This window comes from Paralichthys olivaceus, chromosome 4 (genome assembly GCF_024713975.1).
Source record: "Paralichthys olivaceus isolate ysfri-2021 chromosome 4, ASM2471397v2, whole genome shotgun sequence".
NCBI lineage: Eukaryota > Metazoa > Chordata > Actinopteri > Pleuronectiformes > Paralichthyidae > Paralichthys > Paralichthys olivaceus.
The window spans coordinates 9,875,443-9,893,373 of record NC_091096.1 but is presented as its reverse complement, the minus strand read 5'-3'; the positions used below and the strand labels follow the sequence as shown (position 1 = coordinate 9,893,373).

Here is a 17,931-nt window from a genome sequence, read left to right as displayed (position 1 = left end):
GTGAGGGGAGTTACGCGTTAGAGGTTTGACAGAGATTCAGTGTCAGTCGTGACGCCAGAGTAAGTGTGACAATGATTCAGTTGTTAAACATATGCTTGGTTTAATTATTCTGCATTTTCACTTTCTCTCTCCATATCTGTCTGCTCGCTAACATGCACACATCCAGACACACACTCATCCCACAAAACTGCAGTAGAACAAACTGACCCACACCTGGAACGTCTACTTATAAATGAATTGTGTAATAGTGGGCTTTCACACCTGCAGTAAATATAACAGATGGATCACTACATGTGATAAAGGGGTGTAGATTGGTGGTTTTGTTTGAGTGTGTCCCCGTGTGTATGAAGATGAAACTGGTTTAGAGTGACATGTTTTGGTCTTGTGCTAAATATAGACACACAGTGAGAGGACTCAGGGACAGTGATTGTTATGACGTGTGTGGGATCGGGCTGTGTGATATGACGTCAAATCAATACCTGGATTACAATTAATGAACCATTGTTTTTACTCAACGTTGGTGAACAAGTGATTATGCTCCTCTGCTCTTTTCAATCACTCACATGTAGAACCGATATCTATAAAAACCTGCTGAATTAATATTTATGTTCATGGATAAACATGGCGTTGCTTCTTCTGCAACAATGAAGCTAAAGCACGGCGTTGCGTCATAATCTGTGTCTGTGTGCTCGTCTCTGTCGCTCATATTTGTTAAATTATCGTTCCATGAGGTCAGATCGTTCACGTCGCATTACGTTACGTCTCGTGTTGTGTGTGCGAGTTGTGTGTTGGACTTTTTGTTTAAATATTTCATAAACTGTCGAGCAAATCAAGGGAACACAAAGTAAACTTCACTAGTGTGCGTGTCCTTATTACTTGTGATTAGAGTTTATTTTTATTGTTATTAATGTGTAAATTAAGATCACCTGTGGCAGGGTAATATAGCCAGGTACAAGGTACCGGGGCTGCCGCTGCAAAATCAACGTAGCGGAAACGTGACAGTTTGTGAACGCACATTGGAGAAAGTATTAACAGAATGAACCAACATGAGCAAGATTAAGTCGGTTAGAGGTTAGAAATGGAGAAAAATTGCTGGAGTCATCGTAACATATTACCTCTCTCTCTGTCTGTGTGTTTCTAAGAGCTAGTTCGACAGAAGGGTGAAGACAATACGATTGCCCTTTCCACAGTCATCAGGCAGACTGCCAAACTATCCCATTCCACAACTAAAGCTCACTCCCTCACTTATGTCCTGCATCTCCGAGATCACAGAGAGATAGCACAGAGTTTAGCCAATTATTTGTTGTGGAAAATATGTCTGGCATGTCCTGTGTTTACCATCGTAGCTGTAAATGTAGAGTAGAGTAAGGAGTTAGAAGTTGTTCCTCTTACCTAGATTGTTTATGCTCCAAGTAACTAGCTATTAACAGGTTTAATATTTGAATATTTATTTATAAAAATATATCTAAATATATTTTAACCATTCACATATTCAGGTTCAACATTTTAATTTGCTATAAACGCTCTTATGTTATGAAAACACATCACTTTCATCACACTGTCCATTGCTGCAGCTCCTCTTTTCAGCCTCTGTCTGAAACCCTTGGTTTTAGCTCCTGTCTCTTTAAGGCCCTCCTCCCTATAAAGCCGCATTGCTATGATTGGCTAGTTCTCCCACTCTGTTGTGATTGGTCAACAGCTTCCAGCACGTGGAGGAAATGTCGGCCTCCACTCTCACTCTACCCGGCTTTGTTAATGGGTGTGTCAAACTAGCTGCTGCATGAAAATGTTGGGTATTGTGATGTTGTGGTACTGACGAGGTGTTTCAGGAGCTTCACCACACACAAGAGCAAAGGGAAAAACTGAAAAGCATAATATATGTCCTCCATACTATGGCAATGGGACTTGAAACTGCGATTCAATCTCATATTGTGATACAGGATGGAGGAACCACAACCTCAGATCCCAAAACTTGGTAGAAACCAAACCCAAGCTAGGTTGAAACTAGACTGCGTTGAATGGCCATGTTTGATACACTGACTCACATAGATGGATGGGATGATGAGTGGTAACGATAGATCCCATCTATAATACATGCTCATAGCTCAGAGTGTGTAAGGCTGAGCCGAGGACTGTGTCAGCGATATGGCAATGGGGACAGAAAAACTCAATGACTTCTTTTCTTCTTCCTCTTAAAATTGCTCTCACATAACATTCACGTTCACAAACCATGAGCACAATCGCTTATTTTCACACAAATCAAACTTGTTAAACACATTTTAAAGTGATAATAACTTGCACCTGTCAGTGGTCGCCTATGGCAGAGAATGTGAAACACCCTGAAGAAAATGTACAAACTCAAGATGGAGAAAAGGAATTGAACAGATAGCAATTTGAGTCATCTCTCATTGTGTAATGACAGTGTTTAATTGGATGTTTTAGTTTGGCAGTGTCCTTCCAGACCATTCAAACACAAGTGTATGTCCTCCTCCACTGTTCGTAGGATGTCCTCTTCTTTTTCTTTCAAATGAACATACAGACAATGGCAGGAAAGCACTAACATGAGCAGGGTGTCATAGATAACACTATTAAATGTGTGGCTATAGTCAGGATGATGATGACAAAGGGGACGTCATCCCTGTGAGTATTACGCATCACGCTGAAGGGAATACCCCTGACCTTAGCATCCACCACCAGACGGGATTACAGGATTGCTCAGGAGCTCTAGCAATGAGGCAGATATCCCTAGTGACGGGCATTAGTCATCACCTGAGCGAACTATCACCTAGGAGACTAAGGAACTCATCGTGACATCACAGTGGGAGATGGTGTCAGTAGTTTAGAGACAAGGTTCAGCCGTGATCCGTGAAGTATTCCCTGTGGATCCCTGTGGATGTGCTGCTTTGACATCAACGTGTAGCACATAGCACAACGTCTACATCTATGAATTTGAATATTTCTGCATTCGTTCTGAGTGTTGATGATGTTCCAATTAATGCACCGCCACTCATAATCATCCAATAATCAGCCGGATAATGAGTGAGTGGCTGATTATAATTGGAATGCATCGCGCTTATGAGCAAGTTTACGTCAGCGAACTAGTGCGTGGAGCCAAGTATTGGGCCCACAAGCTGTGTACGTCATGCACAACATAGGCAGCTCATGCTGTGCTGTGAATTTACTGTACGTGTCGTGAGCACGGAGCAAAATCACAGCAACATATGGAAATGCAAGATGAAGCCTGTGCTGCTGCATCATCAAGACCTTTGATATGTGATTAATGTTTGCATAAAACCTGTGATTTATTTTGGCATGAACGGATGAGCTACATCATATACAGCACTGTGAAATCTATTGCAGACCTCACTTAGTTCATGAAGTTGAAGCATTAATTCATGCATGGGGTGCACTGAGACATGTAAGAAGTAAGTCTGGAGAGGTTGCATCTTTAAAAATCCCCAGGAAAACAGGGCAGCTGTATCTTTCCCCTCATATTTTCTGCTTCAGTGTCTGTATGTCAACGTGATCACACATGTTACTCAACCTGTCAAATATCATCAAAACAATGTTTTAATTCTATTTCTGCACCTTTCTCTTTCTCTACATGTGCAGTTTCGATGTGGACAATGGCACGTCATCAGGTCGCAGCCCCCTGGACCCAATGGCCAGCCCGGGCTCAGGCCTCATCCTGCAGGCCAACTTTGTCCACAGCCAACGGAGAGAGTCGTTCCTCTACCGCTCTGACAGTGACTACGACCTCTCGCCGAAGTCTATGTCCCGAAACTCCTCCATTGCCAGTGACATGTGAGTGCTTCACATGTTTGTTGCTTCCACCTGAACCTTCATGAAATCCACACCGATGCCTCCATGTCGGGCCAAATGTGGATTCTGCTGTTTTTCTGCCTCTCTGGGGCCGCGTGACATAGCTGGATGTTTATCGCACCCGCTCTTGAAGCTGCTGCGCTGATTGCCTTGGTCCTGATGGGAAGTGTGCATGACCAACAGCTGATTGTGTAGTGTCAGAGCTATTTTTATCCACATCCAGTAGCACAAATGAGGGGGTCAGTGACAAAGTATCAACAAGCAAAGGTCATGTGTCTGATATTTTGTTGCTTACGTTAGTATCATTCATCACGGAAATTTAGTGTATTTTTGGGCTGCTTTTGATTTGTGTAAATTCTGATTTCAAATGTAAACATAGTAGGCATCTTCGTGGACAGTGTATAAGATAATAGATCCGTTTCTCACCCAGTGGAGGTTATCCGGTTACATCCACTGTATACTGAGTGCTACAGGAAATAAAATATTGACTGAAAACCTGGCATTTCGATCCAGTGTGCTGCAGGAAGACAAGACAAATAGACAAAAGCATGAAAAACATCATCCTGCAGTAACCTTAGACTTCCTCCTCACTGCTGCTGCTTTTTGCTCTGCAGTAATAAACCAGTGACCCTTCATCGACCTACACCCACGATCCAGTTACCGTGTTAAAAACCATTACTGCAAGTTTTCATTCATTCTCCTTACGCATCTTTTTTTTTCCTGCTCAAGGAAACCTGAGATATGCAGCGTAGAGCAACAGCTCTCTTTATGATATTCGTGATAACTAGTGCAGGGCTTGTTCTAATCCTGCCTGTTTGGAATGAGTCGTTTGATTGACATGTGGATGCTTGTTGCAGCTTTCTTTCTGAAACTGTACAAGTGAGCCGCAGTAATTGAGTCACGACGAGTGGAACCTTTGCCGCTGCTATGCTGGTCACCTGTTTATTCAAAGTTTATTGATATTGAACGAATCGCGTGTCCTAATCGCACCAAAATCAATGCTGTGCTTCAATGGGCCGTTAACAAAACACTTATGAAGCCCATAAGATGAATTGTTATTGAAGTATGTGTTCCTCAGACAGACAGACTGATCTGATATTATTATAGAATTTCAAGACAAAGAGGAAGATAATCTAGCAATGTACATGTTTGTGCCCCTAAAAGACTGTTGGATTTGGATAAAATATGAGCAGCCATTATTGAACACATCGTGTTCTCTGTCTTCTCGTCCCTCTTAGATATACAGTATAGACTGCCACCTTTACTCTGAACATGCTCTGTTTGTCTTGTGACAGGACACATGACAAGCCTTTCATGCCACATGTCAGTGGGTGTGTGAAATACGTGGCTGTGGTCTTGTACAACGTAACAGGAGACTGGGTGACACTAACACAAGCCTGTCACCTGAGTAAATGTCGAGTGTTTACAGTCTGGGCAGGAATCAGACTCTTAAAATCCCTGAAGTCTGAACACAACTATGTTACTTGTACATAAAAATGTATTCATTAAATTTGGAAACCGTGTCAAACTATTTCACCTTGTGAAGTTCGGCCTCGATTGTTACCTGATGTTTTGAGTAAACATGTCACTGTGACTAAGAGCATCAGAGCCACTGAAACTAATTTGATGCGATGACCCCCGCTCCCTTCACCCCCTCTCTCCCTCTTTGACCTTTGCAGAAGATCATCACACTACTCTGTTATAGAATGTCAGTGTCACATTAAACTGCATCGAATATTAACGCCGCTCTCTTTCTTGTCTTTCAGTCATGGTGACGATATGATTGTAACGCCATTTGCACAGGTGAGCTCTTGCACCAGTTCTTCCCTCCATGTTTTATATTGATGAATGAACCCTGTATGATTCTGTCCTTACTGTGATCCCTGCAGGTTCTTGCCAGTTTAAGAACTGTACGGAACAACTTTGGTGCATTAACAAATCTACAGCAAGACAGAGCATCCAATAAGTAAGTTTGCCACTTTATGACTGAGGTGTTCTCCTGAATGAGAGGCAGTGAGTTGAGGTCATTCACATACTGCTCAGAGTTTGGCTTTGCTCGCCACCTGCTGTTCATATTGAGTACTACAACAACAACAGTAGTTATGTCGGAGCATGGTGCTCCTTGTGGTGCCACCTCACTGCTTGAGTTTAAAACCAAATATCTGTAGCTAAATTATTGATTGTTTTGTTTAAGTGAAATAAAATTGCTCAGTGTGTGTTTTTGTTTCAATCATGACAGGAGATCACCCATGTGTAACCAACCACCCATCACCAAGACCACCTTCACAGGTATGTGGACAGCCAGAGTGGAACAATGACGTGCATCCTCAATGTGTGTGGGTCTTTGTGTACATTTTAGGACATATCTCAGACTCAAGACTAGTTAATTGGGGGTTACTGCTTCAGTTACTTTATCGAAAATGCTACGTACCCAATTCAGAGTTGATGGTTGTTTTTTTTATTACCTTTAGTGGATGCTTTTATCCGATGTGACTCACAATTAGTGCATTCAACATCTATGAGGGGCCATTTAGAGGTTCAGTATCTTGCACAAGAACACTTTGGCATGCAGATAAGGAAGACTAAGGTTAGAACTGCCTTCTGGTTGAAGGATGAATGCTCTACCACAGCTGCTGTGGTTGAGGGGTTAAGGTTACATTAGGTGTATGTAAGTAGTTGTTGTAGTTATTAAAGGAAGGGTCTCCTGGACATGAATGACAGTTGGGGTAATGTCCCCAACAGTGACCAAAGCAAACATTGGTTATGGTTATTGCATCCACACATGCTTACTTGTGTCAGTGTGTAAGATTTGTGATGTATCAGCGATAACTTTTCCCATAGCTGATGTAACCATTATTAGTATTGTTAGGATTAGCGGTATCATTGTACTTTAAATCCACCATGTTTTTAAGGTAATGTCTTTGTGTATTGTGAGGTGTGGAGGAGATGCTGGCAAACATAAACATACTGTGCAGGAAGCCAAAGAACATGAACATAATATCCAACATGGTCAGAATACAAACATGGCTTGAGCATATCTTACAGAGAATTGGTTCTGTTGTCTAAATGATGGACGTTTTGAATAGTGTGGCTCTGAAACCGGTTTCATCTTTCATAATGCCATAACCGTAGATTCATCAATACTTCAGTAATGTATATTCAGGCAGTACATACAGTATATATATAGTCATACGTGACTTTGAGTATGATGTACTGTAAATCACTAGACAGAAAGTGAACACTGCACCGTCTGTCTAGCTGAAGTTGTTCTGAGGAGGACATTGCACAGACAGTCTCCAGTGGATCGAAACGAATTGTCCTTGACAGTTACTTTTCTTTTAAGAGTATGAATGACTGTAACCTCGCTGATTCGTTTCCAGGTGACACTATATAACCTTCAACATTTATAAATTATTTCAGCCTTGTTTTGTTTGTAGGAAACATTATATCTATATTATAAATAGCTACCTATAATATATATAATATATATATATATAATTATATGCGTACAGACAATAGGTAGAAACATTCAGGCAGATTTGGGTTCTTCCCCATTTGAGGTAGATCTTTCCAGATATTCCTCCCAAGAATCACATTCCTGATACACAACATGCAGGTACTGTATATGAGGAGGAAGTGGGGACATTGCTAAATTTAGAACACAATCATACTGGTTGCACAGCCATAATGGGCCATGTCATAAACAGGTGACAGCTGCGAGTCATTGGATTGTTTGAGAATATTGACTGCTTGCAATGCAAGGACTTACTGAGGCTAAGTCATGCAGAGAAAGACAATAAAGGAAGTATAAATAATAGTAACTCAGTCAAATCAGTCAGGGAGAAGATATTGGTTGATAAAAGTGGATTTGCATTGAGGCTTCTTTTCCCTTCCTGTTTTTCTTTCCATCTTCACCCTCATGGTTCTTTATCACTGATCTGTCTTCAACTTGATGTTGAGATAAAGAAAATCTATTTTTGAATCTTCTCGGGACTAAAAGGGAACTTTTTTTCGTCTTGGATGAGAATAGATATAAAACTGAAGATGCAAAATATAAAATGCTTAAAATAAAAATTCTTAGTATCTGCTAAGGGGGATTAAGAGACATTGACAGTTCTGTCTCTCTCCATATGTAAGTGTAAATTCAGCTTTAGCACTGGCTTTGTCTATGTTACAACTTCTGATATCAACAACGTACGAAGAAGGAAAACTCACTGCTAGCCAGTTAGCTAATTAGCCAGTCAGGTTTTCACTGTTTGTATCAGTCACTCGTAATGGATCAGAATTATTCATTGCTGTTTGCTGTGAAACGTGATTAACCCTTAATACATGATATGTCATCCATGGACATGACTAGCGCCTGAGTCACGTCGGCAGTGGTGGTGAAGATAACAACTCCCATGATCCCACGCTGCTTCACATCATCATTAAATATTTTGTTATTGTTTTGATTGAGGGGACCCCAAGCGACCAGAATTACCTATTTAACACAACACAGTTTATTGTATATGCCATAACATCACATTTAGATGAATGAAAATAAAAATAATAATAGTCATGAGTAATATTATACACGCTTAGTTTATTCAACTATAGCTTAAATTCAACTTAAATAATATTTAAATACTTCTTAAACTGTGATCAAAATCAAGCTACGTTAACATCAAGGCATTAAGAAATAGCATAAGAATTATAAGTAATGGAATCGCAATAGTGTTTTTTCTTCTCCTTTCTGCATCTCCCTGCCTTTCTATCCTTCCTCCTCCTCCCTCTCCTCTCCCTCCTCCTGCTCCTGCTCTCTTCCTCTCCCGCTCACAGTCCGACTTCAGTGTCGAGCTGCTCCGGAACGTAGTTTGGTTGCAGCCGTGCATCTGTGCAGCAGAGTGGCCTCTCCGAGCGCCGGTGTCTGATGTCGCACTAAGCATGAGAAGAATGTCATTGACGTCAGTGCAGTTGCTGTCAGAAAGAGTAGCACCCCAGCCACTGACACCACACCAGGGAGAGAGAAAGGGAGATGGAGAAAGAAAAGAGGGGAGAGACAGAAAGGAGACAAAAGAGGGAGGAGGAGGAGGAGGAGGAGGAAGGATGTTCTGAGATCAGTGAAGGAGACGAAGCATGTGGGAGTGGAGGGGGACTAATGGAAGGAGGGAGGGAGAGATTTGTCAAAGACAATGAGGCAAGAGAGAGAGAAGGAGGAGTGGACACTGTTGAGAATATGAGGTGACAAAAGAAGTTGAGAGATTGTTAGAGGTTGGGCTCGTACAGCAGGATGACCTGCATGGCAACAGAAAGGACCGGCATGTTTCTTTTATATTATTTTATAATCCATCACTATGAACTGTGAAAGATGCAGGAGCTCATGCAACCTAAACTTTGCATCATTTACTTTCAATTTACAACATCTCACAGTGAACTTAAAGTGGCCAAGCTGCATTTAAACTTAAATGAGCAATGTGTTGCAGAGGCTTTAGGACAAATCTAAATACTCATTTCTTGTTTAGGGGCATCAAGTGATTAAATTTGCTCCTCGTGTATTTTAATCAGCTACTGTTTTCTGTGTCTGCGTAATTGAATTACAGGTCAAGTGTCCCCTCCACCCACCCCGGCCCCTCCCTGCAGGATCACAGATCACATAGCACTTAGAGCCCCGTGCTTTCCCAAATTAGTCAGGGCATCAATATTAATCGGCTTCTGACAAGGTGACTTTTTCTGTTAACGTATAGGGGCCCGACTCTGAGAGAGGTATGTCTTTTCAATTTCAGATTCAAAGAAAGTGATTTGAGCGAGGGCTTACAGCTGTGCTATCATTACCCTATCTGCAGCCATCTGTTTTGTTTACCTGGGTATATTTGTATGCTGAACACATATGTGCATGCATGCACACAGTATAGGAGAGCTCGCAGCCCTGGCTCCCCCTCCTCCATCACTCCAGTCCATGTCTTGTCACTCCCTCTTCCCCATCCATAGTGCAGTCCTCTCAGGCTTTAGGTACAGCTTGGGGAGAGCAGCACGTTTGGCTACCAGGGACGCCAAAGCAACAGCAGCCCACCCCCTATACACACACAGCATCTATAGGAAACACTGGCCAGCACCGGATTATACTTTTGCCTCCTGGATACCATGGATGTTTTTATTGGCAGAGAGGCTGGGGAGACAAAACCATGATGTGTTATGGTTAGCATTTTGACTGTGTGTTAGTGTGTGTGTGTGTGTGTGTGTGTGTGTGTGTGTTTGTGTGTGAGTGTGAGTGTGTGAGAGGGAGATGTCTTTGTATTTGTTAACCATGTCAGGATGCTGTGAACAGTCTCATGTTTGCTCCGTGCCCGGCACCACTGACATGGATCTACACCGGTTCTGAGCATCTCACTGGATCCTCTTTTCCTCCGTCCCTGTCTTCCCTCCATTCCTCCTACGGCAGACATGGGCCTGCTAAGCAGACTGTTGTTCATCCTACTACATGACTGGAATTACACGTCTCTTATAAATGAAAGAGTAAAGCTCATACACCGAGATCACTGAATGTTCTACATGTGCTGTGCAGGAGGGATAGAGAGGGAATCTGTCTGCGTGAGTTTGTCTGTGTGAGATTCTCTGCTTTTTTCGCTCTGTGGTTTCCCCTCTGTATTTTCTGCTGTGGTCTCCTCACTGTTAACACTCATCTGGATGCCCAGAACTGACTCCAGGTGGCTGTTTGCCATTTGTCACCTGCAACTGTACTCCCTGGGATTATATCTGGTTTATTCTTACCAGGATCTGAACTTTAGCACTGCAAGGAGGCGTCTTTTCACCAAGGGAGTTTTGCGATCATCTGTGGGTTAGGATACAGGACAACAAGGCCCGACCCCCAGGCCCGCACAGCTGGCCCAGCTGTCCAGTATGAAGAGTCACCCATGTGTCTACTCGGGGTATCCCAGCTTAGCTGTTTGTGGGGTGGGAGACCCCGGGCCTGGACCGTCCACTAGCCCTCTGAAGCGGGCCCTTACTGACCCCTTGCCCTCCTGTCTTGCCCCTGCAGAGGAGGCCTACCAGAAACTGGCCACTGAGACCCTGGAGGAGCTGGACTGGTGCCTGGACCAGCTGGAGACGCTGCAGACAAGACACTCAGTCAGCGAGATGGCCTCCAACAAGGTAAGAAGAACTACACAGTTCACACCAATGATCATCTTCAAGAAGTTATACTGTGGACTTAGTAGAACTGGGATGTCTGTTTCTATATTGAAACATGCTGAAGCTGTTACCCAGGATTCACTGTGGTGGGTTATGGCTCATGTGAATAGAGTTTGCCAAAAACTTTGATATAATGATTTAAAGTGTAGTCCAGTGCCAGAGGTATATCTGCTGATCTTTTCTAAAGTTTACACTATTAAAAACCTCATACAGTGTTTGTTACAGGTAACAGGAAGTAGCTGTGGTTGTTTCAACCTCTGACATAAGAATTAGTTGCAAACTATATTACATTCACAGGTCAACTTAATGAAAGAAAGGTCATTTTTTAATAAGTTGCCAGTAAATTTACCATGTCTACAGCCATTTTAAATCAATCCATGTGGGCAACCACAATTCCATTAATCCTAATGTGAAGATACAAAGATGTTCTGGGAGTAGGTAAATTCAGTTTCAGTATATTTGTCGATGATGTGCAGGATAAACTTGTAAAAATCACCAGTCGCACACAGATTTATTTTATTTGACTGATTTTAAGTGTAGTATAATAGTGTGTAGTATAATAGTATAAATGTTCCCTCCCAAAATTCCTGGGTTTGTGACCTGCACCTTTACCATGGAGTCTCGCTCCTTAGTCATCTGTATTGGAGCCTGATGAGCATATGAGTATGTGTATATATACAATGTGCTGTGACACCTGTTCAGCCCTCAGCCATTAAATCACACTCTGGACTGTTCGTGTTGTATTGTCTATATAATTTAATGATAGCATCGTCATGCAGGGAGGGAGATGTGCCGTGAGCATGCTCAGTCGCTTTTAGTGTGTGTGTGTGTGTGTGTGTGTGTGTGTGTGTGTGTGTGTGTGTGTGTGTGTGTGTGTGTGTGTGTGCGCGTGCGCACGTATATATATATATATATATATCACCTATGGTGTGTGTGTGTTTGGAGGGAAGCTGCTGTGCTGCTCTGAATGCTGATCAGCTTGGCTCTGGTGATGTCACACACTGTGATGTCACAAGAGGGGGGATGGACCAAGAGGAGCGGCAGGGAGGACAGACAGACAAAGGAATCACACACACTCACCGCTGATGGTACCACACTCACATGCATGACCAGATCATCAACCTCATTTAAAAGTTAAAAGATTTTTCCAAAAAGAAAAAAAGGACCTGTAACATGCTTCGCCTCACCATTGCTCACCAGGACAGCTATCTCCGGTTGTCCTGGCAACAGCCACGGGCCCAACCAGCACGCTCTTTCACTCCAGGAACACACTCACACTCGCATCATAGGTAATACAGTCACTACATCTGCCACACAGCCATTACTTGGTGTCTGTATCCTTCAGACTTTCATTTATCAACCTTCATGTATTAATCAAGGGAAGAAACTATAACATGGAATTCTCTTGAAGTAAAATGAATACAAAAACAGTCATTTCCAGTCAGTGTGTAATGTCTGTGACAGTCACCATCTGTACTAGTGCTCAAGTAGTGTCCCTTCCAGTCACATTGTGTAGTTTATGCATTTCACCTCTGAATGTCAGTGTTATTCTATAAAGTTGAACAAGGTGACATACCTGTCACACCCAGGAGATGACGTGTATATTATTTTAGCTGAAATACATAATGAACATTAAAATTCTAATTTCACTATGCAACAATATATTTTTTAGAGTATAATGGGGCCAATAAAGTTCATTCTAACAGTGTCTTTGAGATGGTGACAGTTCTCTTTAGCTGATCGTTGCACTGATGGCTCATGGTTCTAGTTTAGGATGCTCCTGTGGTTACACGTCCACTCTTTGTTTGGGTGTTGATGTTCCTGGACTCAGCAGCTCCGACTCTGCTTTAGGGAGAAAAAAGTGCTGATCAAATTAATGCATTGTGGTTAATTTTGCGAGTTCTTAATGGTGTAATCATGACATCATATATATTGTTGTCCACAGTCGGATGTGTGTTGTATCCATTTGTGAGTCATCCAGAACATCATCAATACTCGTTTGCTTCCTTATCTTTCCCAGTAAGCAAACATGTTCAATGCATCGGCCTTTGCATGTTGATTTCCTGGCTGTGCACACTGTTGTACTCATACAGTCCATCCAGGAATTGGCTTCTTGGATTTGAAAAAGATATGATCAGCTCATGATCAATACAGATACTCAACTGACACCCAATCAAATCAAATCATTTTATTATTTATCTTTATATTTTATAATTTTATATTTATATACTATTCTTTAGTAGAAGAGTAATGGATTTCAGCTGCTTTTGATTCGATAAAAGGCATGATTATTTGTTTTGTTGCTTAAGGATCTTCGGGGCAATGGGTTAATAGGTATTTCTTTGACTATAAGTCTTGATGTCATTTACATCTGTTGAAGATTTGTTTTTTTCTGAATGAAGTGTTGAATCTCAGCATCAAATCCACCACCCATCTCACCTTATTCTGGGTAAAAGTGGACTTTGTAATTAGGTTTGTTTAGTTATTATTCATCTGAATCAAGTGCTGCTAAAATGTAGTAGGCGTTAGAAATCTGTACACTACAAAAAGAAAGACATTTTGTAGTTGTTTTCGGGTTTTACTGGTTGTTTTTGTTCTTTGGTACTTCAGTTGATACATGTAGGTCAAAGTGTCTGAAGTAACTGAACACGTTTCTTGTCAGGTTTGTCTTTTTTTCTTAAGTTTTCTCATTAGGCTGTATGTCACTTCCCCCACTTATGAGAGTGGCTCTTTGTGTATGTTGGGTTGTCTTTTTATTGTTATATCTCACTCTATTTTTGATTACCCTGTGGGTCAGCGTATCAAGCATATTGTTTTAATTCAAACATACTTTTGCCAGGAATTTCTTTATCCTAAAGAAACCTAAAGCTTATATACATCAAAAGTAATGAATAGACAAAAGGTAAGAATCATAGTGCCATCATCGTGACTCATAGAATGACATCATATAGTGTAATAATGCATTCACTTTTGCAACCTATTTCTTTAGAGACTGGATCTACAAGTTATAAAAAATCGTTCGATATGAAAGACATCTTGATAATGTCATTATTAAGTGGTATTAATACAATATAAGAAAGTTTGCATTGACTCATTGGATTATATACAGCACAGTGTTTTTCATCATTCAGTGTATCACACTGGTATCTGACCCTTTAGCATTACTGTTCATGCATTCTAGTATTTCCTTCTCCACATTTGTTGAATGGACAGCAGACTTACATACTGTTCATAGTCAGCAGTACATTCATTGAAAACAGTCGCGGCCATTAGCTCTCTGTGTTCTGCAGAGAGGGGGTGTCTGCTCTCTGAATAAGTGTGCAAAGTGAGAAAAGACACAAATGCAGCAGAGATGTGGAGGCGTCGTGAGCTATATACAGCAGGGAGCAGATATTTTTGGTCATTTTGCCGAACAACAAATTACACACAAGTCACAGCTATACTTGGTGTGACACTTTCCAATTTTTACCCAAGAGTTTGTGTTCACACCTCTTGGCTAAGCCATCAATATGTGTGTGTATTGTGTGACAATAAGAGGGAGTTTGTGTGTGCGTGGGTGTGCGTGCGTGGGGGGCCTGTGCTGTCCTGCTTGGCTCTGAGTCAATCAAAGCCATTGGATCTCAGTTAGCCAGTGGCCTCATCTGCTCCAGCGTAGCTGTAAATTACTCGCAGTGCCAGGCTGGCTGCAGGGGTGGGGTGTAAAGTAGGAAGAGACAGATTTGGTCCCTTTTGAATCCATGAAGCCACTGGACCATCACAGACATGCACATGTTCCCTCACATGCAAAGCAAAAGAGAGAGAGAGAGAGAGAGAGAGAGAGAAGACCTCCTCTAGTGTATATGCCTGCGATCGTTTTAAAATTAATGCATGTGTTCTCTATAATAAGTAATAGTGAAAAGCCTCTTTACTAAAGCATAGAAAAGATAATCCCTCACAAATGTTAACCTGAAAATATAAACATTTTTACCTGTACATGTAATTCTATAATCTTTGTTTCCGTGCCGCCTCATCGTTAATCAGTTAAACCGTGTGGATCACACAGTTTTATGCTTTATCACTAAAGACTCCATCATTGCTTTCTGTATTTCTAAGTTAGATACTTCTTTACTGACAGAAAATTATAGTGAAACTACCTTACATCCCAAATATTGTAACCAGAGCTGCGTATTTCAGAAATATGATACTAGTGGAATCCATTTCAAAACAAAAGATTAAGAAAGTTTCTCTATTAAACAACGTTTTTTTATTTGTCAAAAAACGCCTCAAGTATCAAGTATTAAATTCTCAAGTATTAAATGTTTGTTTTTGATTTTTTTGTAAAATTGTTAACTGCTGAAAGGTTGGTCTGCATCAAGAACCATTTCAACAAAATATTATTGTATTGTTGTCCTTAGCTACAGCATTGTCTAATAGCCTAAGATCCATGAATACAGTGTCCATATTCAAAGTTAAAATGTTTGTGTGGGATGGTCTTGATAATCTCCTTGGAGGATTGTAAATGTGTTTATCAGATTTATTTTTAATTATCCTATAATGATTTTTGTCACTTGATTGGCTGTGAGGGTGGTTTTATATATCATCTGATTTAAAATATTTTGAATAAATATCTCTGAGATTTCAAATAAAATAAGATTAAAGTAGGATATGGTGAATTTGTAGCTTTAGAAATGGTTGTTTTCAGTGTTTTGAATTCGGGACATCTGTGCCGTTACTGATGGGAAATGAAGAGTCCTCCTTCAGTGAGGTATTGATCCTTGTTTATAACTAAAGCAACAACCTCTTGAGCTCAGTGACGCAGCCTGTGTGGACAGTTTCTTTCTATCTCAGCCATCATCCAATGATTGTGACGCTCATTATTTTTACAAGGTGAATGGGCTTTTCATGTATTAATATCATCTGTGACTCAACCCCCCCATGAATAGTGAGGTGACTTTTTAATATTATGTCATGTTGGATGAGGTAACCATATTGTACAGAAGGTTAGGTCACTCAACACAAAAGCACACACACACACATCCACTATGAATGTATCTTGCACACACACAAACATGCACTGTACTGTGTGTGCATGTGTATGCGCACACAGCGTCACAACCCGCTGCACTGCAGGAATCGAAGGAAAGGGGGGCGGGCAGCAGCCGACTTCAGGTCTGTTCCAATCCAAGCCAATCAGAGGTTACGATGAGCTCACACTTCTTCCGTATCTGGGCCCTGATTTGCTGCTGTTGTGTGACACGGTGAGGGAAGCAGCCTGTGCGCTTCACATGGGAGCTTGTGTCATAGCCACAGATGCAGGCAGGCAGTCGGGCAGCCAGCCCTGTTTGGGAGCTGTTGATTGGGGGATTTTTTTTTTTGCTGTCCTGGTGCTTTGGCATCTACCAAGCATCCGCTCCATCATCAATTATTCACAACCTCAGCAGTGTGTTCCTGTATCTGAGTGTGTGAGTGCATGCACATGTCGCTGTGTGTCACAGTGTGTGTGGTCACGATATGCTCTCGTCGGATCCTCGCCTTCCTGCAACTCCTCTCGACTCCATGGGACATGGGCTTGTTTCTGTGGATATTTGCAGGACAGGAACATGATGTTTCATTTCTGGACTACAGCGCTGTTACTGCTGATTTACACTGAACTGAGCTCTGAATCTTCTTCAGGTTGAGGTTTTCATCAAACAGAGCTGCGGACTGTTTTTGTTTCGCTAGCTGACGAAGGCTTTTGTCACCTAAACTGTATTTTTTGGGGCTCATTTGTTGATTTATCAAAATGCCTGAAGCAAATTATCTGCTCTCTGTGTCCTGGGGATATATAAAGGTAAGATGTGGTGTCAGATCAGTGTATGTTGTTTCATTATTCATGTATTTTCTTATACATCTATTTTAATGTGACATGCAGAAGGGTCAGGTGTATCACTATGTTGACACAGATGTGGGTGCTGGCTTTTATGACCACAAATAGAAAGAAAACTGTGTATTGGTGATTAAAATCACGTAGACATAGCAGCTTTCACTGAAAAACATATGCAGATATTATATTTAATGTATTTTTAAACAAGTTTTTTTGAACAGTTCTTTAAGGTTTTTCCACACAGGTGTCATACATGAAATAAAACGGAAATTCTTAGAGCTCTTAGAGCTTGTTGGATCAAGAATCGTCTGAGTCGTTGGGTCACTCTGTATTCTTTATGGAATGATGGATTTATTTTATTTTCAGGCATCCCACATTTATAAATTAAAAACAAAAGATATTTATTTTTTTGTTTAAGTGTTTTTTATTAGTTTTGAAATAATATCTTTCATAATATCTCTACCGGACTTGCGTCACTTATCCACGCTTCTGGCTCTTATGACCCCTGAATAGCACACTACAGATGGCTGTTTGCCTAATGTGTCTCCATTTTAAAAAGCCTTGCACTGAATACCTGTGGGAGTTATTCAATAGCATGTCAATACACATTGTGCAGTAAGCACTCTGCACTGTTGTAATGGTCTATTTCAAGTGATCTCTATTGATCTGTACAATTAATCAATAAATGTACATAATGCATTTGGCCTGGAGGCAGAGGGATTCAGACAATGCAGCGGGTATGTTCGAGAGGTTTTTTGTTTCTCAATCGTTGTTACATTTGTTTTGCAACCACTTGAAAAGATCCCTGATTTTAAGCGTTCTCCTCCACATCAATCAGTCTGGTTTTTAAATCAAAGCCGAAGCTAAATTTGGGTCTGCCACTTCAATTACGTACAGGGGAGAGAGGGGCAGACGGTGTGTCAGAGGAAAACTAATATGGGGAAAAAAAGACAATGGGTTTCTGATTACATACATTTCTGGCAGTAGCACTCTGAACTGCTGTGTGTGTATGTGTGTGTGTGTGTGTGTGTGTGTGTGTGTTTGGTGACTTTCCTGGGTACAGCTTCTTAGATGTGACTGGAAGTGTCCTAGTAAAAGGT

General features: G+C 41.3%; 1 protein-coding gene across 6 annotated transcripts in view; it reads left to right on the top strand.

Annotated features, from left to right (window-relative positions):
• Positions 1-17,931, top strand: part of pde4d (phosphodiesterase 4D, cAMP-specific) — a 166,018-nt gene that overhangs the window by 140,130 nt on the left and 7,957 nt on the right. For all 6 annotated transcript variants that reach the window (XM_069523626.1, XM_069523627.1, XM_020102743.2 and 3 more), the window contains 5 exons: positions 3,613-3,804; positions 5,589-5,625; positions 5,712-5,788; positions 6,062-6,111; positions 10,838-10,950. In XM_069523626.1, coding sequence (XP_069379727.1) covers positions 3,613-3,804; positions 5,589-5,625; positions 5,712-5,788; positions 6,062-6,111; positions 10,838-10,950 — 469 coding nt within the window. The remainder of the gene's footprint in view (positions 1-3,612; positions 3,805-5,588; positions 5,626-5,711; positions 5,789-6,061; positions 6,112-10,837; positions 10,951-17,931) is intronic.